The 25,629-nt window shown below is 46.3% G+C and overlaps 3 protein-coding genes across 4 annotated transcripts; 2 read left to right on the forward strand and 1 right to left on the reverse strand.

Annotated features, from left to right (window-relative positions):
• Positions 1 to 776: 776 nt before the first annotated feature.
• Positions 777 to 1,804, reverse strand: LOC135392100 (ubiquitin-like protein ATG12). Its single transcript, XM_064622769.1, has 4 exons — positions 1,607 to 1,804; positions 1,412 to 1,548; positions 971 to 1,033; positions 777 to 901 (listed from the first exon to the last, which is right to left on the reverse strand). Exons 1-4 carry the CDS (start codon positions 1,776 to 1,778, stop codon positions 842 to 844), a joined length of 432 nt encoding a protein of 143 aa, XP_064478839.1. The 5' UTR covers positions 1,779 to 1,804; the 3' UTR covers positions 777 to 841.
• A 1,807-nt stretch (positions 1,805 to 3,611) lies between these two features.
• Positions 3,612 to 13,362, forward strand: LOC135392099 (plancitoxin-1-like). Of its 2 annotated transcripts, XM_064622767.1 has the most exons (8): positions 4,257 to 4,670; positions 5,810 to 6,014; positions 8,793 to 8,865; positions 8,942 to 9,106; positions 10,603 to 10,803; positions 11,644 to 11,885; positions 12,432 to 12,551; positions 13,209 to 13,362. In XM_064622767.1, exons 1-7 carry the CDS (start codon positions 4,432 to 4,434, stop codon positions 12,528 to 12,530), a joined length of 1,224 nt encoding a protein of 407 aa, XP_064478837.1. In that variant the 5' UTR covers positions 4,257 to 4,431; the 3' UTR covers positions 12,531 to 12,551; positions 13,209 to 13,362. The 2 variants fall into 2 exon arrangements, with proteins under 2 accessions (XP_064478838.1, XP_064478837.1); XM_064622768.1 differs by lacking the exon at positions 4,257 to 4,670 and adding an exon at positions 3,612 to 3,808 and having other exon boundaries at positions 12,432 to 13,362.
• Positions 13,363 to 14,539: 1,177 nt separating this feature from the next.
• On the forward strand, positions 14,540 to 25,613 carry LOC135392098 (plancitoxin-1-like). Its single transcript, XM_064622766.1, has 9 exons — positions 14,540 to 14,647; positions 17,794 to 17,866; positions 18,511 to 18,685; positions 19,304 to 19,501; positions 20,587 to 20,659; positions 21,627 to 21,788; positions 22,675 to 22,875; positions 23,804 to 24,048; positions 25,433 to 25,613. The coding sequence occupies exons 1-9, from the start codon at positions 14,623 to 14,625 to the stop codon at positions 25,532 to 25,534; spliced, it is 1,254 nt and encodes a 417-aa protein (XP_064478836.1). The 5' UTR covers positions 14,540 to 14,622; the 3' UTR covers positions 25,535 to 25,613.
• Positions 25,614 to 25,629: the final 16 nt, after the last annotated feature.

Here is a 25,629-nt window from a genome sequence, read left to right on the forward strand (position 1 = left end):
GCAGCCCTGCACAGGGGCCAGTTATACCAGTAGTACTGATATAGTTTTACAGCTACATGTATCTCTTAAAGGGACTGTCGCATCCATTGTGGTCAATTCCAAAACTATAATGCCCTTTTACTTGGCATTCATCACTGATCACGCAGAAAATCTCAAATTTGTGCTGTTGTTTCTTCGCACTTTGATGTAACTCGGGGGCAAGAACAGACGACGGACATTGAGGATATTCCAGAATTCCCTCTCTGGAAATGTTACACGAACAAGTCCATAAAGTCTGTGATCGGCTTGTGGAATGTTGTTAGCGTCATACATTTTGTACAACCAGTAGTGTAACTCTGTGTTCCACGCAATATAGTCACGTCGCAACTCTCACTGGTAAGCGAAATGCAGTGTATTTACTGAGGTCTTTTCACTTAGTACGTTGTGGTGCGAACATGATGCAGACGACGTCTGAGACAATCTCCTGCACTGCCCGGCTGATGTCGTAATGGCGTTACGAGCACTGGGGCATCCTTAGATGCAGAGAGAGCTGAATATGTATATATAATAGGCTTCACACCGTGACACAACTATTATCACAAGATATGCCACGATGCTCGATCGGCAGAGCAATGTTGCCCACCAAAGGGTTCATTAATGTGCACCATCATCTCGGCACAGTGCATTTATCTCCCTCACGGAGCTCTTCGTGCCTGAGCATGTCGTACCATGACGCTAACTTCCTGAAGTCCTCGTCTTGTTTAGAACATCATGTAAGATCCACAGAGGCCAGTACGGAACAGAGCACATGTAAATTTATGTAACAAAACTAAGCTTTTATATACAAAAGTTACCATTGACTTCAGCCCCATGCTGGTGTCGTAGCATAGTGCAGTATCAATTTTCCGTTGGTTCCGAAGCACTGTGAAGTTAATTGGAGGGCACGCGTAAGTTTTAGGCACCTCGTTTGATATGAAAATGTGGCACTCACCTCATACAGATTTTTCACGTCGTGATCAAGGGGAGGTGCAAATGCTTGATTGACATAGAGGAACTGTAAAATATGAGCATTCTGATAACCTTTCAACAAACGAGATTTTATTTTGCTCATTTTCACTGACTTATTTCATTTTGACAGGCAATAGTCTGCCCAGTTTAACTTGAGATCATTACAACGTGCATAATTCCTGTAAGGCCAACCGATTTACGCGTGGTGCTTTCACTGACGTGAATATCAAGCTAATATTTGTGCTGATAATACTGATACGAAGTATTAATTAGACCTTACTTAATTAGCATTATGCTATACAAAGTAGGAGAACAAACGAGAAAGGCCTAACTGTCAGAAGCGTTACTTTGAAATGTTGCCTGATGTCAGAGTGACTTGAAAGTGTCAGTTAACTGACAGTTCACACCTGAAAGACTTCCTTACCAACGATTCTGTCTGCTCCATCTTGAGATACTTCCTTATAAATTCGATTATTTCTTTGATCTTCATCTGCGGTGAGACTGCCCATTTACGTTTTTGCATTATCGGTGCGTTGCCAGTGGGTTTAAGAAGAACGTCAACTAGAAGATACAGTCGATAACTGATTATCAAAACCAAAACGACAGAGCCGTTACCCACTTTTCTTTTTCTCTACTGGCTCAGAGACGCTGTCCAGCTGATCAGAACGTGCAGTCTGGGAGACTTCTTTGTTGTCAGTCCCATCTGCTTCGCTACTTTGTTGGTTTTCTTCCGATTTATCATCGTCCTCCTGCAATTTCGGATTCACGTCCGCCATGTTGTTCACGTTCATACCGATGTCGCTTGCGCTGAGCACGGTTGCAGTGAAGTCAGTGAAGCAGTGAAGTTTGCACAGCGCCATTTCAGGCCCAAACGGCCACGGATTCCAACAGACGGTCGTTTCATTAGCGGGTTTTGTTTTGCATGATGTTTCAAACGGTATGGTGCCAATAAAAGCTACAAAAAAAGTAGTAAGAAAAAAAGAAGAAAAAGCGGTGCTTCTTCGAAAGAGCGAACAACTCGAGACCGTGTATTAGAAAGTGCCGCGTCGTCTGCTAAACTACGGCTTGTTGCATAATTTGGGGCGCTGACGTTGCTGCTCACTCGCGCCACCTGGCCACGTGGGGGCTTGAGGGCCGCAGCCCCCCGAACTTTTCCGGGGAGTGGGGAAGGCATGGCAGTCTCAACTCTCAAGACAAGACAGACAAGGCCCGGTGCTGTGAACCTATGCGTAATATTTTTTTTTTTTTTTTTCGATCGAGATTCGTGAGCATTGCAGGGCCGCAGTCTGTGATGTGCTTTGGGCGCGACATCTTTTCCGCTTTTAGTTGTTCGCCCGAGGCTGCAGGCACGGTGTTGTCGCAGCCGGTGGTGGTGGTGGTGATGGTGATGGTGAAAGGGCTTGCCATTGTCGGCCTCACGTATGTGGGCAACGTCACGACTGACGCCCTGGGGAAATGTGCGTCCTGGGCCGTCTTCTAGGGGAACTGTGCCGACATATGTCGCAGCCGGAGTTGGGCCTGACACGGCCAGCACGCTAACCACTGGGCAACACGCAGGGCAAAATACAAGAGCCAGAGGATATGATCCGGGGAGGGGTGGGGGAAGAACCTCCAAAACAGAGGGTCTGGATCCGTCCTTCTGCTCTCGCCTCTGTGGTGGTGGTGGTGAAAACTGCTCGCAACGTCACGACTAAACTCCGAGAGAACAGTAAATAAATAAAGGAGGAGGAGCATTAAAACAAAACACAAAAGTATATAAAGAAAAAAGACATAAAACTAAAAGGATGGATTAGGAGAAGGGCCCGGTGCCGCGTATACTGGAGGCGCAGAACGAGATTTTGTGTCCCTCAAAAAAGACTCTCCTCTGTTGCACTCTGTTTTGCTGTTGATGCGGCCACGGCGACGCTCAACCTCTCGTCATTCTGTAATACTCGATAAATGCATCACTTTCTCGCGATTCGTCCGGACATCCCTCATCATGAGCACATTTCTTAGACTGGACATTCCTCCCCCTGGAAAAGTTCTGCGGGGAAAGGGACGTTCAGGGGGCTTAATCCCTTCATCGTCGTTACGGTCGTTACAAGCTAACGAGTGGCGGGAAATTCAAAAAGGTGGGCACGTGACACATTGCGCGTGACGTGTACCACGGCCTTCACGTATCGCGCGAAGGGCGCCGTGCACGTGTTTTATCACGTGCCCACCTTTTTAAATTTCCCGCCCACCTTTTTGAATTTCCTGCCACTCGTTAGCTTGTAACGACCGTAACGACGATGAAGCTATTAAGCCCCCAGGCCCCCAAGCCCCCATGCAGTCGGCGCCTGTCGTCACGTGTGACGTTTGCGGTGAGTCAACGATAACGAACGTTACATTCAGATCAGCATCGCGTCCCAGGAACGGGAACACAAGGTTAGAGAGCCACACCCCAACTTGGCGTATGTGCAGATAAGACTTGAACGGGATGTCCGCGTATTTCCGTTTCCTCAGTTAACACTTCCTTCTGCCATGATCACAAAGATCCTCGACCTTCCTCTCTTTACAAACAGTGATAACAAAAAGAAGCGTGAAGAGAGTGAAGTAAAACACAATGAAACACGATAACAAGGGCTGAGAGAAAGCGGAAAAGATGAGGGCGGTGTTCCGCCTGGGCGATGATGTCGAAAATATCTTCCCAGCTCTCGGCATTGAAGGCCAAGAGTGTGGCGGAGTCGAAAGTGATGAAACTTTGCGCGATTTCTGTCTTGTTCCTTCCCTTGGCGTTCCTTGGAGTTGGTGCAGGAGATCAGGCTCGGTGCAAGGATGAAAACAGAAAGAATGTTGATTGGTGAGGTGTCTTTTTATTAATTACCTTATCCGTTGGTCGCGATTCACTGTCGCTTTCGTCGGTAAAAACTATACCATACGAGGGCGTGCTCTAAAGCTCATTGTTCCGACTCACTTCCATATACCGTGTATTCACACGAATGACATTCTCACGGAATATTGAGAAAAAGCGAAAACACTGCTCACTGAGCCGAAGTTCAGTCCCGTTTTTTGTTGAGCATTCACACTGTGCTGGAATATCGGAAGTGGGCATACTGCGCATTTAGCAGACGACACTTAGCAGACGACACCGTCAGCGTGTTTTCCTGTCGTCTGCTACGGAATACCTTGCGGCTAGGTCGCATGATATTCCCCTCGGTTAGCAGTGTACGTGAAGAGCGTACGTTGAGCGCTTGCGATCACGTGACAGCAGCAAGCTATGACGTTTTTCGCATCTTCCGCTGTGAATGTCGCTCGCGTGAACGGCACTGATACGCGAACGCGATCTCGTCACTGTGCTCGCAAAAAGCGAGACAGTCTACTACAAGCGTAAAAAAAATCAAACGTTCAACTTCGGGATGTCACGATGTTTCTGTTCATGCGGAAGAGAACTCTGAGGAAAATTTAGGTGTGCACGATGCGAACATGACGAGTGACACAACCGTGTGGTGTGCCAAATTTCACTTTCGGGATTTCGACACCGAAGACGGAAGATCAGGGAGACTGGGAATTTCCCTACACCACCACCAGGTGGGGGTGGGGATGGTACTCCCCGTGGTATTTTGCAACGCCCCCGAAATTTCTGAGGTTGGGCAATGCCACTCGGCTACCAATGCATACGCCCATAGATACGTATACATAAGCACGTCCAGAGAAAGCATTGGGTGCGTAATCTTTTTTCTTTCTTTCTTTTTATCGCATTTTATCAAAGTACAGGTGCTATAGGACTGAAACAGACCAGGATAACAATAGAGATAAACTGTAGTACCAGTCACGCATTTTGTGAGGAGTATGAAAAACATCGAAAACAGAAGAAGGAAAAAGAAATCGGGCAAAAACTGCTGCAATTCAAAAATGTACATCACGGCCAAAATTAGATACGATCGAAGCAAAACAAAAGGGAGATAAGACGGATAGATATGAAGTGTAAGCACCCAGATAATAAATTGTGTTAAGAGTTCGCAGGAAATGCTCCCTGATAGGCTTTTTAAATGCTAGGTGGTGAGTGGATGAACAGACGTGTAAAGGGAGGTCGTTCCATGGTTCGACCACCAAAGGAATATATCGAAAATACAGCCAAAGTTTGTCCGACAAGAAAGAAAATAAAGAGTGAAAGGCACATGCCTTAGGCGATACTGAGTAACACAACGTGTGAGAAAATGGTTGTGTATAAGCGCCGCAACTTTAAACTTTTAGGAGATCATAGACAGTAAGAATATGAAGAAGGGGAAGAGCAAAGGAAACTGAGTTTTGAGAGGTAACTGCCATATTCTCGCTCGGCCCTGAGGGATCTTCGAGGGACACTTTCAGTATGTTTGGAAATCCATTTGGCACGCGCTCGGTGCGCGTGCACAATGCATTGCCAAAGCTACTGGAAGGCAGGGGCGGGGCCTGCCCCCCCCCCCCGAGACATACCTCTACCCCCCACTCCGGCAGATTTTCCTGCCGCACGGCGAATTTTCCTGCTACATGGCGACCCCCCCCCTCCCCGTCTTCTCTCTTTTTTTTTAGTGCCCCCCCCCCCGAGGATCTTCCCTGGATCCGCCCCTGCTGGAAGGGTCCCTCGAATAGCTTTTTGGACAATATAGGACTTGGGTTCTCAATGGTGGGGTTCACCATCATTATACCCTTCACCAAATTACTCCCAGCAATTAACGGAGTAGAATATCGCGTGTCACGACGGAAGATTCCACTCGTCGTCACCGAAATACAGTGTCGTTGTTGTCGTTGTGCCTTATTCATCAGCAGACGCTTTATTTCATGTTTGATTGGGTTGGAAATAGCTCGCTTGGTGCTTCTGTAGGTTTATCATGTACAAAGTGCCGAAGATGCAACGGAGGGGAAATGCAAACTTCATAACCCCGGACGGACAAGAATTCGCCTACGTTGACGCGAATACGCCTTCGTCGAACAAAGTGTGGAAACTTTCGTCGGAAAATATCTACGACGAAAACAACCCACTTGCCTACACCCTGGCTCCACTTTACAAGTCTCAGAGGAAACCAACGGTAGGACGATACTGTGACTTGAGAACGTGACACTTCAGATGCGTATTCTTCTATACTATTCAGGGTGTGATCGAAACTGTATACAGGGTCCTTCTTTTTATTCGTTTCAGAATTTTTATAGAAAAAAAATCTAGTACAGCAAACTAGATGCCGTTTTTGCCGTTGAGCTATACATGGCCACGCTAACATTCTCTCGCAGGAACTATGTAACTACAACGTGTCTAATTATTTGAAATTTTTATTTATCGAGTATTTAATCAGGGAATTTCGCGCAAACGCGAGATATTCCTCGTTGAAAGTCATTCCTCGTTAAAAAACAAAACAAAAAGAACTTATACGCGCACGTGTGTTGAAATATCCATTGCTAAATCTTGCTACTCAAATAAGCGGAAACAAGAAATACGCACTTTTCGAGCGCAAAGGACGCCAACCAATTCACGCGATAGGGTCACGTGCTTTGGATAGGGTCACGGAACTGGTTGGTGCAGGAGCTAATTATGTTGGCCATATAGACCGCTCTCCGACACGAGCTCGCGTGCTGGCCATGTCACGTCGAGAGGTACCCGGGTTCAAATCCCGGCGCCGGCTGTGCCGTCTGAAAGCCTCTGAGGAAAACCGAGGAAAACCGCAGACATTTGTCCTCGCTGTTCCCTTAGAAGTCGGCCCAGGACGCACATTCCCCCAGGGCGTCAGTCGTGACGTTGCCCGCCTTTGTGAGGCCGACAATGGCGAGCGCTTTCACCATCACCACCACCATCACCACCACCACCACCACCATCACCACCACCACCAGCTCGCGTGGCTCAGTGGTTAGCGTGGTGGTGGTGGTGATGGCGATAGGGCTTGCCGTTGTCGGCCTCACGTATGTGGGCAACGTCACGACTGATGCCCTGGGGGAATGTGCGTCCTGGGCCGACTTCTAAGGGAACTGTGCCGACATATGTCTGAAAGCGTCTGAGGAAAACCCAGGAAAAACCCCAGACAGCACAGCCGGCACCGGGATTCGAACCCGGGTACCTCCCAGTCTCGACGTGACAGTGGTTAGCGTGCTGGCCATGTGACGTTGAGACTGGGAGATATTCTGCTTCGAATCCCCGGCTATGCTATCTTGGTGTTTTTCTCAGACGCTTTCAAACATATATTTCCTTATTAGAAGTCGGCCCAGTGCATCAGTCGTGACGTGGCACACCTCTTTGAGGTCGACCACGGCGAGTCCTTTCACAGATCCAAGGCGAAGGTCGCGTCATTTCTGTGCTCGAGAAGCCCGTATAGTTCTTGTTTCGGCTCATTTGCATTTCAGAAATTGCATGGATGGCCCACCAGAGAGCGCCGTGTTGCGAAAGCCCCGCTGCATCTTGGGATTTAGATTTCATGAGTCAGAGAGAAGAACAAAGAGCGCAAACGGTTTCGGTTTTCTCTCTCCTTCACCTCCCGCACCTTCAAGCAACAGGCAGACGAGCACGAATGCAAACCATTTCCCACAACGCATTGCGCGATGCGCGTGACTTGGGCGACGGAGGGCCCCCGTGCGGAGCACAAGGGCAGTACCTGAAATCGCCTATTCAGCAATGGTGACGATGAGATGGGGTGTTTCACCACGGTGGTGCGGTACCAGCGATGGATATTTTCATTAAGGATCTTGTAAAGCATGGAATAGCTTTCAACGAAGAATATCTCCCGTTCTGCTATATCTATATTTGCGCGAAATCCCCTAATTAAAAAGCTAATTAGTGAATTAGTCATCTTGTAGTTATACTTTCTTTGAGAGAATGTTCGCACGGCCATATAGCTCAACTGCATAAACGCCATCTTTTTCCTCCGCTAGTTTTTTTTTAAATAAAAATTCTGTAACTATAATAAAAAAGACACCCTGTATATAGCTTGCTGCCAGACTTGTACAAAATACTGCGCAAAAGTATTTAAAATAAGATACCAAATGCTCTACGGAAAAAAGTATTTAAAATAGTGTACAAAATACTCAAAACTGAAAGTAATTTGAGTAGAGTACTAAATATTCTAAGAAGTATTTAAGATACTCTTTAAAGTACTTTAGTATTAGCAGTAAGTGAAACGCGTATTCTGAACGTGGCCTTACAAATGAAGGGAATAAACTTCATCAGCCATGCATATCTTTCATTTGCAACGTCTGTGTCAAGTAATGTTTGGTGAACTTTGGTGAACCCAAGTAAACTTTGTTGATATGTTCTGACCCAAAACTTCGTAATCCCTCCTGTATGTCGGTTCGGGTCTTTTAACCTCTGGCACATGTTTATTGCTTTGATGACCAGTGAAATAAATTATTATTATCTTGTTGTCGCGGGATTATCTTGTACCTAATCCCCTGGTGATTCACCTGGCAATATGAATAGGAACGGTTTTCTGACGAAGTTGGCTACTGACAAGCAATGCCAGGCTTGGGACCAGCCTATTGTACAAGAGGTAAATGACAGATTCGCGAATTCCCGAAAAAGGAAAAAGAAGAAAAAGGGGGTTAAATTCCAGTGAGCTGAAAATCTCGGCACGGCGGGAAGCGTGCTGGATATGGCTTGACGAGGAAGGAAAGGATTTTGAGTACTGAGTAGCAAATACCGAAAAAACTATTTTAAATACATTAAAAATACTTGTCGCAAAAAAGTATTGAGTAGAGTACTAAAATACCGGAAAAAGTATTTAAAATACTGTATTTTGAGTACGTACTCAAGATACGTACAAGTCTGCTTGCTGCTCTTCGAAGGCACTGTCCTTAAATTATGACGACTATCTTTTGCTCCCCTTCAGAACCTTCTGTACGCCGTGTACAACGACCAACCCCCAAATAGTCACAACGGGACCAGAAATGGTCACACCAAAGGTACGTAACTATACTGACAGGGTTTTTCCCTCTTTCAGCGGAGTGCGACTATATTCCACGATTGCTGTTCATGCAGGCGTTGTCATGTTCGACGACACAACTGGGATCTGGCTCCAGCACAGCGTGCCGAGGTTCATGGAGGAATTGTTCACCGGGAAGTTCACTTTTCCAGAGAACGCCCGCGAAAACGGACAGGCTATATTATGCGTAACGTTTCCAACTTCTCAGCTGAATACAATTGGTAAGTTGGTGGCAATATAGAAATGGCCGCCTGAGTGGCGAGCATATGCAATAAAGGACGTCTGTCTTCGTGCTCGACCATGTCTCGCGTGACTCCGTTGACGCAATTTTCCGCATTTCTTCCACCAGGTGTACTGAAAATTTGATTATGGACGACGAATCCTGTATTCTAAGGGTGAAACACAAAAATAACAAAGACGGTTAAGAGCATCAGCTGTTTACTATATACATTAAAAACAAGACTTTCGTGCAGTAGGCTGCACTACTTCAGGTTTGAGGACCTGTTACAAGTGGTGAAGCATATATAAAAAAAACCAAGTCACATGGTACAAGAGAAAAGGGTAAGGGTGAAGAGAACTACAAACGCGATACAAATATCAACAAAAATGAAAATGAAAAACAAACCTTTTTGTTTTTCATTTTCATTTTTCAGAACTACAAACGCGATACAAATATCAACAAAAATGAAAATGAAAAACAAACCTTTTTGTTTTTCATTTTCATTTTTGTTGATATTTGTATCGCGTTTGTAGTTCTCTTCACCCTTACCTTTTTCTCTTGTACCATGTGACTTGGTTTTTTTATATATGCTTCACCACTTGTAACAGGTCCTCAAACCTGAAGAAGTGCAGCCTACTGCACGAAAGTCTTGTTTTTAATGTATATAGTAAACAGCTGATGCTCTTAACCGTCTTTGTTATTTTTGATTCTGCATCGCCGGAAACTTGCACATTGTTTTTCTTCACGTTCTACGGTGAAACACAAGTCCAATCAAGCGTCAAATCAATGACGTATTTTGTCCACAGCTGTCTATAGCGATATCTATATTTTTTTCAACGCTATAAGGTCAAGCAGCGCGTCATCGCTAACTTCGATCGATCTTGTTGACAGGGACAATGCGGGTTACGGAGTATCGGAGACATTGTCAGTGCAGATGCTATACGTAAAACTGAACACGGGAGAAAGACGGGGACTACTGGAAGTATTCAGGAATTAACGTCGCGACAGTTTTCCTCTGCGCGGGAGAGAGGTAGAAAAATTGGAGAAACCAGGTGACGAACTTGTCTGTCCAATCACTAGGCCTAGAATATAAGGGTCGGGGTAATCCTAACCTAACTTTTTTTCTTTGTTGTAATTAATATATTGCCCCCCCCCCCCCCACCCCTCTCACCCCAGAATAAACCGCGTGCGCCTCGTAGCCTTGAGCTGTTTGCTGTTATCCCCTCATTTGGGACTGGGACCAATGACGTCGCTCCACGGACAATAGGGGAGAGTGGGAAACTGGTGAGCTGCGCAGACAGCGGACCTACTTACATAGCGTGATGAGGAATCGTGTGACTGCAGCTTTTTTTTTTTCTTTTTTTTTCTGTGTCTGTGGATATTGGGCATTTGGTAGTTTGGAAGACGCGAAGGTATACCTGTATGAAAGTTGTGTAACCTTTTTGCTCTTCACCTTGGGATGTTGGCTCAAATACCTTTTGCAAACTCTTTACGTAGCGAAGCACCTACGTATGCAGTACGCCAACATCTACGAAAGCGGCAGTCCAGAAGCTCTCAGACGTCTTCATCCTCAGGTGGACCTCCTCTTCAAAGGGAGCTTCATCCGCGGACCCAAGCAGAAGTTGTCCGCCGACATCATCACCAGTGCTGGCGGAAAGAAATTCGTTAGCATCGCCAAGCGGGCGACTATGCAAGTTGGTATGACGATAGGAGGTTGTTTGAAATGCTTTTGGATGGGCATCACGTTTTTATGCTGCCAGAGCTTCTTAGGCTATGTCAGATCCCCTATGGCTGTCCAACGTTGACCTAGAGGCTGTGCCAAGGTCTAAGGACGTGCCGACATCTAAATCTGTCCAAAATCGTGACGCGCCCCCAGGCGTTTGGCTGTCCAAAGACCTTGGATGTCCCAAACTTTGCTTCCATAGAGCATTAAGGGGACTGTCGCATTCGAAAACCCACCTAAGAATCCGATACCACTATGTGTGGCATCGACCAACAATCTACTTGGTCAAACTAAATAGAAAAATGTAAGTAATCAGCACTGCTTGTGTAGCTGCAGAGAGTCTAGCGGCGTGTCGTCACTCCCCAAGGGGAGGAGAGAGAAAAAGAGAGGAAAGAGGGGGCGATCAGAGGAGAAGGAGGCACCGCGACACTCCTTTTGTCAAGGCCGTGCTCTTATTGGTGGTGTAGGGGGAATGACGTTTTCGCATGATTCCAGAGAGGGAATTCCGGCAAACTCGCAACATCCGGCGTCTGCTCATGTATGCCATCAAATAGCAGTCAATGTACGCCGCTATTTCTCGTGGGATTTTCGCTACCTTGTCAGTGGTCCACCAGGAATAACATGGCACTATTATAGTTTGGAAACCGACTGGAACGGATGTGACTGTCCCTTCAAGTGCTCCCGTAGCTAGATGTACCCAATCTCAGAAGCAGCAAAGTCAAGTTCCTGACTGGCTGTCATAGCAAACCACCGCTGTGGTCGTGGTTCTATATGTCGGAGCGTCTCCTTATGAGAGCCGTTGCCGTCTGTTTCAGACATCTACTCCGAAATCATCACCAACGTGACGCAAGACGACATCCTTGTACAATCCTGGCGCAACGGAGCTGGAAAAAAGCTGGACGCCTCCTGCAGGACGCAGTACATTGTATTAGACGCGGACGCAGTGAACTTAAGCTTTGGGAAGAATTCTCTCAGCTGGTCATCAAGGGAAGATCACAGCAAATGGGCTGTGGGCATCAGGAAGCCTTGGTTCTGCTTCGGTTCCCTCAATCGAATGGTACGATCATGGTCTTCTTCGAGACAATAACAACAACAACAACAACAACATGTTTATTTTATCCAGTTGTTGGGACTGGTTATACGCGAAGAAGGTCGCGCTCAGCCTCGGTGAAAAGAGCTTCCATCATCCATTCATTCATTAATTGATTCATTTGTTGTTTCGACGACTGTAGCTCTAAAGGCCCCATCACCTTAATTATAGGCTCGTCTGTGACTTTATAGGGCAAATCAACACGTGACATCCCACGTGACTACGTGACGTGGTCACGTGATACGGCCGCATTTAAACACGTTTGACACAATGCCCAAAGATGCGGATATTTTTTTCGATCTTTCGGTGTTCTTCGGCGTCGACTTTTTTTCCTGTTGAATTTTTTGTGTAGGTCCCACAATAAATATGGAGTAACACCGATACGCTGCTCTAGACATACATTACAAGAATTACAATATTTTGAATAAACTTTGGCGTTTCTAATGCAAGCTTCTTATATAGCGATGAATTACTCTGTAATAGCTTCTTGTGTTCCTCTCGTCCTCAACGTAGGAATCTCAGTTCAACCGAGGCGGCGAAGTGATGTGCACTCAAGACGCCATGCTGAGCAGTCTGTTTCGAAGAACTGGTTCCACGAAAGAAACGTGCTGATTTCGGCAACAGATCTACGAGGTCTGATACCGTGTCGTCATTCTTTATTTTCTTCTTCTTTTTTTTTTTTTTGACAATGACGATGAACTTCTGAAATGCCTAACGTTGGCTGGCCCCTCACTGATCCGCACCATATAAGAGAATCCCACAATCTAAGAAGAAAAAAAAAAGGTATTTTTACTCCTTTTGGGTACTAAATGCATTGCCACAAAAAGTAGTTCCTTTAGGGAGTAAATACACGGGTGTAAATGAATGTCACAGAGTGGAGACTGCATTTCGCGCGCTGTTGTAAGAGTCCCCAAGTACATAATTCGTCTGCATGCATTAAAATACTTTGAAGCAAACCGTCAACCGTGATATATCGAGTGAAAATCTTTCGCCCTACATAGGGCACAATTTGCGAAGAAAGATGCGCTAACTGTCGTCTGAGTTATACAGCCTTATGTCGTTGAAATTGACCAAGGGCACATGTTTACGTCGACTGTTGCATTCAGGAGACCGTTCACGAAGTTCAGTGACAATTTGCAGTCCTGGTACTGAATGTCGGGACTAAATGTCGGGTTAGGGGACTAAAATGGTGAGTAATTGCAGACTAGGGGAGTAGAAGCTGCAATTGCTCCCCGTTTTACTCCTTTTTTTTTTCTTAGAGTGCAGCATTTATATTTCTTTGGTCACCAGAGCAACGAACCTGGTCCAGAGGTTGAAAGACTCCGGCTGACATGCAGGAGGGACTACGAAGTTCTGGATCAGAACATATCACCGTAGTTTACGTGAATTCGCCAAACATTACTTGGCACCGAGACTTTGCAAATAAAGGATATCTTTAAAAATGGCGGTTGAAGTTTAGTCCTTCCATCGGTACGGTCACGTTTGAGAATGTGCGTTACATTCAATTACTCAATTCATTCGATTTCAATTACTGCTATTACCAGCTCCCGTGGCACCTTCAATGACCATTGAAACCAAACTGCCATTGAAAACGCGCGTAGCGCCATCAAGCGGGTAACGCGTCAACTTGGCGTCAACAATGAGCATTGGATCCAATGTTTCCTCATAGGTTGACACCATACACGCTAGAAGGTGCTACCTGCATTTTCAATGGTCATCGATCTCAATGGGCGTTGAAATGGTTAGTGGTCATAGTGGTTAGGATAATCGCTTCCCACGCGGAGACTGGAAGTTGCTACGGGTTCGAATCCTGCCACAGGCTGTGGTGCCTGAGGTTATCCCTGGGTTTTCCGAAGGCTTTCCAGACGAATATCGGCACAGTTTCCCCTGAAGTCGGCCCAGGACGCATACTAACGCCCCCTGTCCCCCGCTCCTTCCTGCTGTCCTTACCCCATCTGTCCGCGACTGTGCGCTGCTCACAGCCACACTCGCTTCGCGGCGCTAGCACGCGAATTAATTTTTTTTTTTATGTCCCCAACTTACCCATAGGGTGGGGTAAGTTTATGAAAATATGTAGCCTGCCATTTTTGGCTCGTACGAAAGAAATATCTGGTTTAGCACCACAGTAATTTGTGCATCATTTCTCAAAGGTTTGGAGGTTCAGTTGACGAACTATGGCAGGCGATTATTGTGACTGCTATTAACAAAATAGTTCAACTGTCTTCAACATAGACCACCTTACCCTACATTTCGTACGCGTTTGGCAAATATTTCTTAGTGCTTTTGTTCGTGGAAACATCGCGTCTATGAGCACAACAGCGAAGATCCTTCCCAAGCAGCAAAATGTACTGAAAGTCGAGTGCAATAGGGGTGGACGGGTAGGCGGAAGGCCTTGAACAGACTCCTGAAACTAAAGAACATTGATAATACACATACCGTCCACCCCTGTTGCACTCGACTTTCAGTACATTGTGCTGCTTGGGTTAGAAGAAATTCTAGGGAACCGCAAACAAGACGGGCATCATATCAGGAGACGACGTCTTCAGATAACATTGCGATTAAAGGCGACGGATAGCTTAGAATATTGCACGCCCGAAGGCAAAATACATGTTGCGAAAACACAGATAGGGAAATACGAAGTCCATGATGTAGAAGCACCTACTTACATTTGTTCCCTGCTTGAAACTGTCGTAGCTGAAGAAAGATGTCTCCGGCGCTTCTTCTAGTAGGTAAGAACACTCCGGTTTCGATTTTTTCGGACGACAACAATTACAGTGAACCCTCGTTATTATGAGCATGGCCGTTCCCGAAAATTTTGGCCATAATGCGGAATTGTCATATTAACGGGGGGATTTGCAGAGGTTTCACAGCATTGTTCCTCAAGAGTACGGTCGTAGAGCGTGTATGTCAGATTATCGGGGGTCATATTAAGGACGGTTCACTATATTCTGACGATGAAGTGGGGAAATTTTCGAATTCGTACATGGATTAGTACAAATACTTTCAGCGAATTTTTGTGAGTAGTACGTTCCGACCACTTGTTCCATCCTTTCGTCCGGGAGTAACTGCTGACCCCACGTGCGTCAGGTCAGAAGTTGTACGGGTGTCAAAATGACACACTCCCATTGATTGGTGTCCCTTAGTTTAGCGAGCTTCGTCTCGGAAGCCCCTTATAGACGAACGTCGAGTTTTAGCGAAAAAAAATCGCTGCACTCTTTGGTGCGCTGTCAGACGCGTACGAAATGCGGCAGCATTGCAGCAGATGAAAGCGAGTCCCTGCGCTGTGACCGTACATGATTCGCGTGCGGCTCAACGGCAAACCGTACCGTAGCTTGCCATTGGCCCCATGAAGAAACACGGCTGTCGCCTGCAAAACGGGCTCTGTTGTTGCTGGAGTCATTATACGCTTTGTTGCGCATTTCTGAACATATGGACAAGCGAAATTGCGGCACGCTTTGTCGCGCGCCGATTCTTGGCATTATCGGTCGCACGCAACTTACGGTCCTTTGCATCATCCGCAGCAATGGCGTGCATGAACTGCGCAATCTGGGAACTATCATGAGCTGCGCAAATGCTCCGCAGCTCAAAGTCTATGCTGCATCCAAGGGCGGTTCTAGAGGGGGGGGGGTCAGGTTGTCCTGTCCCCTTCCTGAATTTCTGTCTTTACATAGTGTTTAATTGACCCAGAACATCTAATTACCATACTGCCGAAGGCTGGACCCCCCCCCCCCCCCCCCAGAAAAATCATGGATCCATCCCTGGCTGTCTCTCGCTCCACACTCACGCTCCCCTTTCCCGCTCCTCCTCTCCCGCGGCTACTTTTTGCAGCTGGTGTCGCAAGTTCCCGAGGATCGCGAGAGTTGTTTTCTGTTATCAGTCCGTTGTTTTTCGAATTGTTTCGATTTCTTTTCGCGATTTTTCGAATTGAAGTGCCTCTTGCCGCAACGCGAGGCTAAATTCTGCTTGAGGACGGTCGCTGCGTGCATATTACGTGGTGCGTGGGTGGCTGGGTGGACTCTGCCGCTTTACCTTTTTGGAACGGCCAGTAGGTTGCGCCACCTGGCCTGGAATTTCGTAAATAGCAGTTCGTAGCAGTACAGTAGCCATGGTGGTAGCGGCGTACAGTAGGTCGTATCGTCGGAGTGCATGTCATGACCCGAAGCAGGTGCCTTTGCTATATTATCTGCTCCGCGGTACACCTCTTGTTCGACACCAGGGGCAAGGACTACTGATTTGGATAGTAAGTCGATCTACATGGAAGGCCCTGGCATCGTATTCGCCCAAAGTTATCAACGACATCTACACAGAGATCCTTTACCTGCCTGCCATGCTGTCGTCTCTATGCCTCGAGTGTGTGCTTCCAGTGGATTTTGGGCCACGTTGGTTTCTCGGGGAATGCCCTCGCCGATTCTGTAGCCAAGTGTGCCGTCATAACCCGTGCTTATCCTGCATTGGAGCAGAGTCGAGAAGAGTTGTTACCAGAGTTAACTCTGGCCATTTTTCGCCGCAGTTATGACCTGATTTCCGCTACTCTGGCTATTTTTCGCCCTCTTAGGATAAATCTGAGTTGCCAGAGTTGAATAAGAAGCGGTGTGACGCGATGCGAAGATGCCGATGACGTCACGTCTCACAGCGGATTCGCAAAGCTGTGTTCCATCCAAAGCTGTGTTCCAAAAATGTTCCATCGGCACAACCGGTTCATGCGTGGAACTCGTTGGGAACGACACGCATTTGTTCCAAAGGTGCTGGTGCTGGTGAAAGAGCTCGCCGCTGTTGGCCTCACAGAGGTGGGCAACAGCACGACTGACGGGGAATGTGCGTCCTGGGCCGACTTCTAAGGGAACTGTGCCGACGTATATGTCTGAAAACGTTTGAGGAAAACACAGGAAAAAGCCCAGACAGCACAGCTGGCACTCTGATTCGAACCCGGGTACCTCCCAGTCTCGACGTGTTCCAGGAGGGCAAAGCTTGGACCCAGCAGTTTACATGGGCAATCATGGGGCCAACGAGAGGAATGCGAGGGAAGAGAACAGGTATGCGTGTGGCAAACGAGGGTGGTAATGTCGGATTGTATATCCGGGGAACCAGATCTGAAGGGGAGGGCTGGGTTCCACGAATGGGCACTTGTTAGCTGCCTCCTGTTGAAATAAAAGTAGGACCGAAGGTCGCGTCCCTTTCAGGGACCATCGTAATCTCCTCAAGACCGTGGCTTTCGGGCGCGACCTTGTTCGCCCCCTATAGCTTCCAGAGTAGTTCAACTCTACCAAGTTGGTGGCGCTGTCGAACACTATGACGTCATTTGTTTACAGACAGGGAGAGGTCTATAGCCGGTGTCCGTTTGGAAGAGCTTCAGCGAGGCTACGTCGCTATCCGCACAACGTGATGTATGACATCTCAGAAATGAGACTCAGATTGCAGCGTCGTGTACTGCGCTAGAGGAGATTTGCTCGCGCGGAGGGCAGATGGCGTTCCACTGTTGACGTAAACAGGAACTGTAAACCCGTAGGCAGGGACGTCTCAAGGCATGCGCGGTGCCCGGTGCTATGAAGAAAACAGCATGAATGACAATGGGATGAGGTGTCTCACCGCACAATACAATAAAAATGTGTTGTGAATTCTGTTCTCTATTCTGTTGTTCTGAAGCGTAATATTAAAATGGTTGGGCATAACTACGGTCTATCCGAACGGGGACTTTCGTGCAAGAGATGGCACTTCTTCAGGTATGTTCCTCTACTAGACTACAAGAAACGATACCCGTAGAACGGTCGGGAGGCCTCTATTGGCACGCCGTATACTGTACTATACCTCTTGTCCATTTCAGTGCTGTGTTCGGGACGTATACATGTTATACGACGGTGTTTCGTGTGTTTTACAGTATTGCTGCTAGAGGCCGCAAGCATCGAAGCTTCCGTGACCTGCAGGGATCAAAACAACAATGCTGTGGACTGGTGAGGGCAATTTTCTTGAGCGTCGTTCAATATAAAGCTCAGATAGAGATAGTGTTTCGCAGAGTCATCTGAACCATACCAGGAGCATTTTCAATGACACATATAGGTTCCACAAGCGCTATTCCACAGCAACAAGTGACGGGAAAATTTTATAAATGTTTCCTGCGGCGTTGGGACCTCGATTACTTTATACCTCACTCGTCCACGTTGCTAGGGCTGACTATACGTAAACTCGGAAACTACGCTGTATTGATCATGAGTACAAAATAGGCTCAGCCTCTCGTCAAGTTTTTGTAGAAATCTTCTGAAAGGATTTCGATTAGAATGGTGTGCTATGGCCATTGGACAGAACAAGTCGGGAGACGAGTTCAATTTCTCCTCTTTTTCCCCCTCTTACAAACGAAAGAACGAAAGAACGGACGGACGGACGGACGAACGAACGAATGGACGAACGAACAAACGAACCAACAAACGAACCAACAAACGAACCAACCAACCAACCAACAAACACACACACACACACACATTCATATGCCTGCCGACGAACCTAAGCTCGAACGCATAAATAACAGCAGAGCTTGATTATGCGTTCCTGACGTAGAAAAGATGAAACATGTTGCTATCACTTTATTCTTGTCTCGAAGGTTCATCATGTACAAGGTGCCGAGGATTGAATTTGAAGACGGTACTTCTACACAAGGAACCGAATTTGCCTACATAGATTCTCGCACGTCAGCCAGAAAGTGGAGGATTTCTTCTCAGAGCATACGAAGCGACAATCCTCTCTCCTATTCAGTGGCTCCGCTCTTCAAGAACGATGTACGTGAACTCGCTTTCGGTAAAGAAAAAAATTGAGTGCGTATGGGGAACCATTTCCTGTTTGTCGGTTGTTGTAGCCCAGCAAGCCTATATATATATAGTTGAAACAAGTTTTAGGAAGTCTTTGATTTTCTCCGCTCCCGTTGCAGAAGGCGTCTACACGGTTCTGCCATTCATTATCGATGTTATTTAGGTTGTGTCGTCTCATTTGATTCCATACAGCATCCCTCTTCTCTTAGTGCCTACGCTAAACCCCGTTTTTTTTTTTTTTTTTCCTGGTCGGATGTCTCCCTTGCTTTCCATGGAAGTATACAACATAGTCCGTGCTAACCTTTGTAGTTCTGCTTTCTTTCACTCAGGCCTGTGCCAGTCGACACTGAACAGTAATAAATGGAATAGAATGGGCGCCTATCACGGAATTTTGTTGCGTTCACCCAATAGGGTACCAATATGCGCCAATGCTTCTTTCCTCTGCGTGGCCGCCCATTTGTAGCCTCGATACTGCGTTAATTTTCCTTCAGACTACTCTTATCTTTTAGGCAAGCATTCCTAGAGTGACACGTTGTTTTGAGCTGAGCTTTTCTTTTTCAGTCTTCGTGTAACTTGCTCTATTTTCAGCTTCACTCCAGCAACACATGCCGTGTGGGCCTCCACCGCCGTTTATCCCCATACGGATCTTCCATACAGGCGGGCTACGTAGTCCCTGGGGATCAAGGCATCCAATTCCACGATCTCACACGGCAGGGGCAGAGAGTTCCAGAAAATGCCGAAACCGAAAGGAAAACCAAAGAAGAAGAAGAAGAAGAGAAGAAAAAGGTGAGAGGGGATATATTTATTAGACAAAAAGGAAAAAAAAAAACGAGGAAAGGTCAGCCAAACGGGACGTCGGCTTGCTATTCCAGAAATAAGAAATAATAAATAAATAAAAAGAAAAGAAAAGAATTAAAGAAAGACAGAAGTATATGTGCGAAGATGGTGAATGATGATGAATGCAGGAGGTAAACATTGCCTCCAGCACCGTGTGAATGGCGGAGATTTCCTGCGCACGTCAAAAGAAACCCGGGTGGTCGAAATTATCCGCAGTCCTATCCCGAGCACGTGCAACTACTGGGCAGACGAGCCTTCCGCAAACACGCAAAGTTGGCACGTTGCTGATATCTAGTGGTGACTACTAACTACTTCTACAGTAGTTTAACTACAACTACTAACTACTTCGCGATGGAGTAGTTTAGCTAGTAGTTCAACTACGTTTCAAGGGAGCTAGTTAAAACTACTTTTTTAACTACTGAAAAGTATTTTAACTACATCTCTAACTACCAATAACGTTGTCCATCAACACCAATCCCATTCTATAGTGTTCTTGGACACCTAAATATGAATCACGAGCAGTGATAAAAGTGAAGAATTAGTACACATGCACGGCACAATTGCTCTGCACTTCCGTTCTCATCAAACAAGTAGCTCGAGGCAAAAGACGGAAGCGCAGTCGTCCCGTAATGCTTGCGGCAAAATCGGAAGTATTTGGCGCCTGCACAGTAACCTAACTACTGTAGTTAACTACTCGAAATAAGAGTTTAACTAGTAGTTGCCACTACATTTCTGCAAGTAGTTGATAACTACTTTTTAACTATACAATCAGGTAGTTTAACTAGTAGTTTAACTACACGTAGTTATCTACTCGCCATCACTGCTGATGTCCTACTTTGAAACACGGTCATTCTCAGACCTCGCAGATATAAGCTTTGATTTTGCAATCAGTCACGTAATGTGTACATATATTACATACAGATTGCGCACCAGTATTATTGGGAACTGAGATATTAACCGGGATCTGTGTTATCGGGTCGTTTCCACCTCATCCAATTGCTTCTTCCTGATTCGTGCATTTCCTTCCTTCTCAGGAGTTGATGTATGTTGTCTACAATGACCAACCACCTCCACGTTACACCGCAACGAATGATGGCCACTCGAAAGGTGAACATAAAACTTCTCGACGTTGCCTCAAGCAACCAGACATGCGGAAGACTTCTATGGTCTAAACTTCTACAGGTCTAAGCGCTACACACTTTCGTTTTCACATGTGTCTGGCACAAGACCTACTAGATTATAGAGACCATACCTGGGGAGTAATGTCATTACTGTAATGAAATTACAGTAATCAATTACATTTTGGCAGTAATTTCAATGACATTACTAGTTACTTTTTACAACAGAATCGACTGTGTGTTCTGTGTTGGCACTTGACAAAAACAGCGTTGCCGGCTGGCGAGGAATTCCAACGCCCACTGACGCACTCAATCGGCACAGATTAAAATATATCTCGTTTTTACAACGTATAGTGTTGTCTGACAATGAATTTCCACATCCTCAATATCATTACGATTAAACTCGCAGTAACGACTTTGTAATGTCATTCCTTTTTGTAGTAATTCTAATGTAATTTCATTACATTTCAGTCGCAGTAATGAGTAATGTAATTTAATTAAATTCTAACTGGAGTAATGAGTAATGTAATTTAATTGCATTTTAGAAGTAATTTACCAAGGTATGACAGCGACCATGTATTGGCCACCCGTTCCCAGCGCCGCATTAGGAGGCTAGCGGTGGCGCTACTTATCGGCGCGGTACTTCCGTGTACCTTAGTGTTGTTGTACAAGCGGTGGATGCCCCATATGAGATATGCTTCTTTAGTACATTATCATCATCATTCTACGCTTTTCCATAGAATCTGTTGCTGTCGTCTGCTACGGTTGACGTACGTCCGCTTCCGCGCGTTCAAAATTCAAATTTCCATCGTCCAATCGTGATCCAGATCTCGCGTGCCGATGAGTAGCGCCCCTAGCGGATCGTGCGGACGGGCTCCTCATAGGGGTAACCGATTATGACATGGTCGTCATAATCTAGTAGTTCGCTTTCTGACGTAAATGATACGTTTTTACAGGACTAGTCATATTTGATAACACGACTGGCGTCTGGATTCAGCACAGCATACCGAGATTTCTCGAAGTCGCTGCTCGCCAATACGTCTTCCCCATGAATGCCGAGAGGAATGCTCAGACTGTGATGTGCATCACGTTCCCAACTAGTGCGGTCAATACCATTGGTGGGTAGTTTTCTTCTTTTTTTTTATCGTTCACAGTGAGCTTCTGGACACCACAGCCAAGCCGCGGCAATAGACAAACAAACTAACAACCACATCGGCAATTCTGAGTCTTCCCAACATGTCCGTCTCCATGCAGATGGCGTTGATAAAAGTTGTGCCACCAGTGATATCCATTTCAATCGAATCAATCAAGTTTCTCTAAAATGGTTGAACCCAGTAAATAAGGTATAAGTACAGGATGGCCTGCAATAATAGGGAACTGTATCTCGACCTGTGGTTGGCTAGATACATCAAAAAGTGGATGGAGCCTCAAGTGTATACATGCTGGTCCCATTAATCACCGAACTCCCTTTTAGTACGCGGCACTGGAAACTCAACTCCCATTACTGTGTACTCACACGAGCGACATCCTCACGGAAGATTCTAGTGGAAGAAAAAGCAAACACTGCTCACAGACACCAAGTTCCGTCTCGTGTTATGTGAACATTCACACGATGCGGAATATCGAAAGTGACGTACTGCGCACTTAGCAGACGACACTTCTCAGACGACATCGTCGGCGTCTTTCCTGTCGTCTGCTACAGAATATCTCGTGACTGTGTTGCAGGATATTCCCCACAGTTAACAGTGTATGTGAACACTGGACGTTGAGCGCCGTTCGCGTTCGCGTCTTCCGCTTCTGCGGGGAATGTTGCTCGTGTGAATACACGGTCACTCCCAGAGTATCTCGGTGAGGCCCCCGTGAGACGAGACTTATTTAGCGACTCCACGAAAGTTCAACGTGTGATGGAGATCCTTATTAGGGTGTATAATCTGTACATGCATTTATTGTTTTATCGGTACACAAATCGCACACAATGCTGAACCAAGATGGCGTTGTTTTCAGCATGGCACTTGCGGATGCACCACGCTAACGTATACCACAAGAGTGCGCGGTCGGCGCTGAGCCAAAAGTATCCGGAAATGGACCGTCTTCTGCAAGGCATATACGTGAAGTATCCACAGCCCATACAATCCATTGACACACTCCGCAGTCTCGACGGATCGGAGTTTGTAACCGTCGCCAAAAGGACACCGTGGGACGTAGGTGCGTATATACGAGCTGTCGTAACGAATGAAAATTACCATTGCATTTCAATGGACCGTATTTACACGCATTACGGACGGTCGCGTCTATGCAAAATAAGTGCAATAATCATGCGTTTAAATATGGTAACTATATCTGGAATCGGTTTTGTAACACTATATGTAGTATAACGAGCACATATGTTTCGATTGCATAGCGTGCCCCTTCGAGTGCAGTGCCATATCGGGACCACTTGTTTTTAAAAATCAGTGAAAGCGTTAGGAAGGTAAATATTGCATGGATGTGGAAGAAGGTCATATACTGAATCTAAAATTGTAAGAATTAATATAAAATTCTGCGGACTAGAAGTTTTTTCTTGCCATCTGATTCACTTTTAGCGCAGGAGAAACACGGGTATGATAAGCCCAACGGATTGAAAATTGCCATCTTGCAAGAGGTAGGGTCGTTGAATTGGGCTGAATCACCTTATGGTAGTGAGGTTAGTCCAGGTTAGGTTCTATAGATCTGAGGGGGGGGGGGCGGTCTGGGGGTGCGCCGCCCCCACTCAGGTACGCCGTGCGGACATAGAGACTGTGCCTCGGGTTAGATCAGAAGGTCCTCAGTAAAGATGGCCTTATGGATCGCCTTGAAGAAACGGGCGATAAAGTTAAATTTTTAAACGTTTCACGCGCTATACACGAGGGTCATTCCTGCTTAATTTCGTTACTAATTAGCTCCTCTTTTACGTAGAAGCGTTTGGTTTTTGTTTTTATTCTTTTTTCTTTAAACAATGCCAGTGGTCCCGATACGGAACAACATCCTTCTCTTCTTCCCTGGAACGTACCATTTCTCTATTTGGTTGATTTGTTATCGACCGATTGGTAAAAGAAAAATGGAGGTGTGTGCTTTCTATACTTTGACGTGCGCCACTTTATCTTTCGTTGTGCAGACGTCTACTCAGACTACGTCATTTATCACGTGACGAGTCCCAACCTTCTCGTTCAGTCGTGGCTAAGTGGCGCTGGACAGAAAATGGGCCCCGCCTGCAAGGAAAGCTATTCTGTTCTGGACACCGAATTTATTAACCTTCATATGATCGACAAATCCTGGAAGTGGAAATCTACCGAAGATCACAGCAAGTGGGCTGTGGGCACGTCGACACCGTGGTTCTGCTTCGGGTCTCTCAATCGTATGGTAGGTTGCACGAAAGAAGGGAGGGAGGAAAGCTCGCTTTTGCGTCTCAAGTAATTCCCGATGAATGTAAAGTCCGTCAATGCGAACCTGGGCGTTCCAAGTTTTACAGCAAAGGATGTAATATTCATAGCCTAGACAACCCACACCGCGAATGCCGTATGACTTTTGCGGCTCTAACGTGGCAGCACAGGCGTCTCCGCCAATGAGGAAGTGCGAAAGAGATCATGTGCTTACCACTACCAATAGGAACGCACGGAGCTCTGAAGTCAGAGCTTGACGAGTACGGGTGTTCGAGGGTTTATATCTAGCCAAATGCGAGTCGTAGTAAAGTAATCCAGTGTACTGCTCCGTAAACGAAAGTGTGCTCGGCAAACGCAATGCATCCTGGACAGGTCCTGGTCGCACGTCAGAGCAAACGTCAATGCACACGTGACCTCAAAGATGGCGGCGCCCGCGATCGGCGGCCAACCCGTTTGTAAACGATGTGGTTGTTCATGAGAGAACTGAGTGAGAAAAATGTAAGAGTGAAAGGGGGGGGGGGGGGAGTGAGAGAGAGTGGTTGATTTGTCCCTTCAGATGGACGCGCCCTTGGAAGTCGCTGGGGAGGTGTGTTAGCTTAGCTCAATTGGTCTAGACCTGGACCGCGGTAATCCAGAAGATGTGGGTTCGAGTCCTAGAGCTGGCTAACATTTTCAGTGACTTTCATCATTCAATGTGGTTGTTGTGTCTGCGCGACGCTTTGGGTGTCTTTCGACCACAGTGATTACTTTTATCCGGTAGTCTGGCAGTGAAACACGTAGTTGTGCATATGAGGCCTCGTACTGTTGATGATTTTCAAATATATGATGACGGTTGCGGAAGAAGCATAGGATAGTTTACGCTTGCAAAATAAGTTTAATTTCTTGGATATATGACGATGGAAAGATGATGGTAAGCGGCAGAACGACACGTAAACAAGGTCACATGACCTCAAAAAGACGTTTTTTGTGACGTGCGACCAGGACAAGATGGCAGTTTTGCCAAAAGCACCCGCTTGAGGGTAGTTACAACAATGGCGGGTTTGTGTCACCCCTGTGGTTAGATCACTGTTACTCGACAAATTATGAATTATTCCTAACCAGACGTTTTACCGCGGTTTCATTAGATGGTTGAACACATGTAGTGTTCCCTGTCACACGTATAACTTGCTGCGTTGGGTGGGTTTACCAGCAACAAGCTTTCAAACAACGCACTGAACATAAACTGCCTGTCCTCTGCTTTATGGTACCCTTATATAGGGGAGCCTGGAAGAGTTCACATCGGCCAGCTGTATGTACCCAGCGGTAAACTGAAGCATTCTGAGTACCTCGTCTTCTTTTTTTCTTTTTTTAATGATTTCATCCAGGAGTCCCAGAAGTCCCGTGGTGGCGAAGTGACCTGCATGGAGAACTCAGTGGTGCACAAGCTGTTCAGAAGTGCTTCCGAGACAAGTCAGCATTGCCCTTAAGTTCTTGATTCTGCCGTATCACACTCTGCGTCACACAGTGATTCCAGAGCAGCATAATAAACACCAATCTTGATACCAACCAGTGTCACCTTCCG

This window comes from Ornithodoros turicata, chromosome 4 (assembly GCF_037126465.1).
Source record: "Ornithodoros turicata isolate Travis chromosome 4, ASM3712646v1, whole genome shotgun sequence".
Taxonomy (NCBI): domain Eukaryota; kingdom Metazoa; phylum Arthropoda; class Arachnida; order Ixodida; family Argasidae; genus Ornithodoros; species Ornithodoros turicata.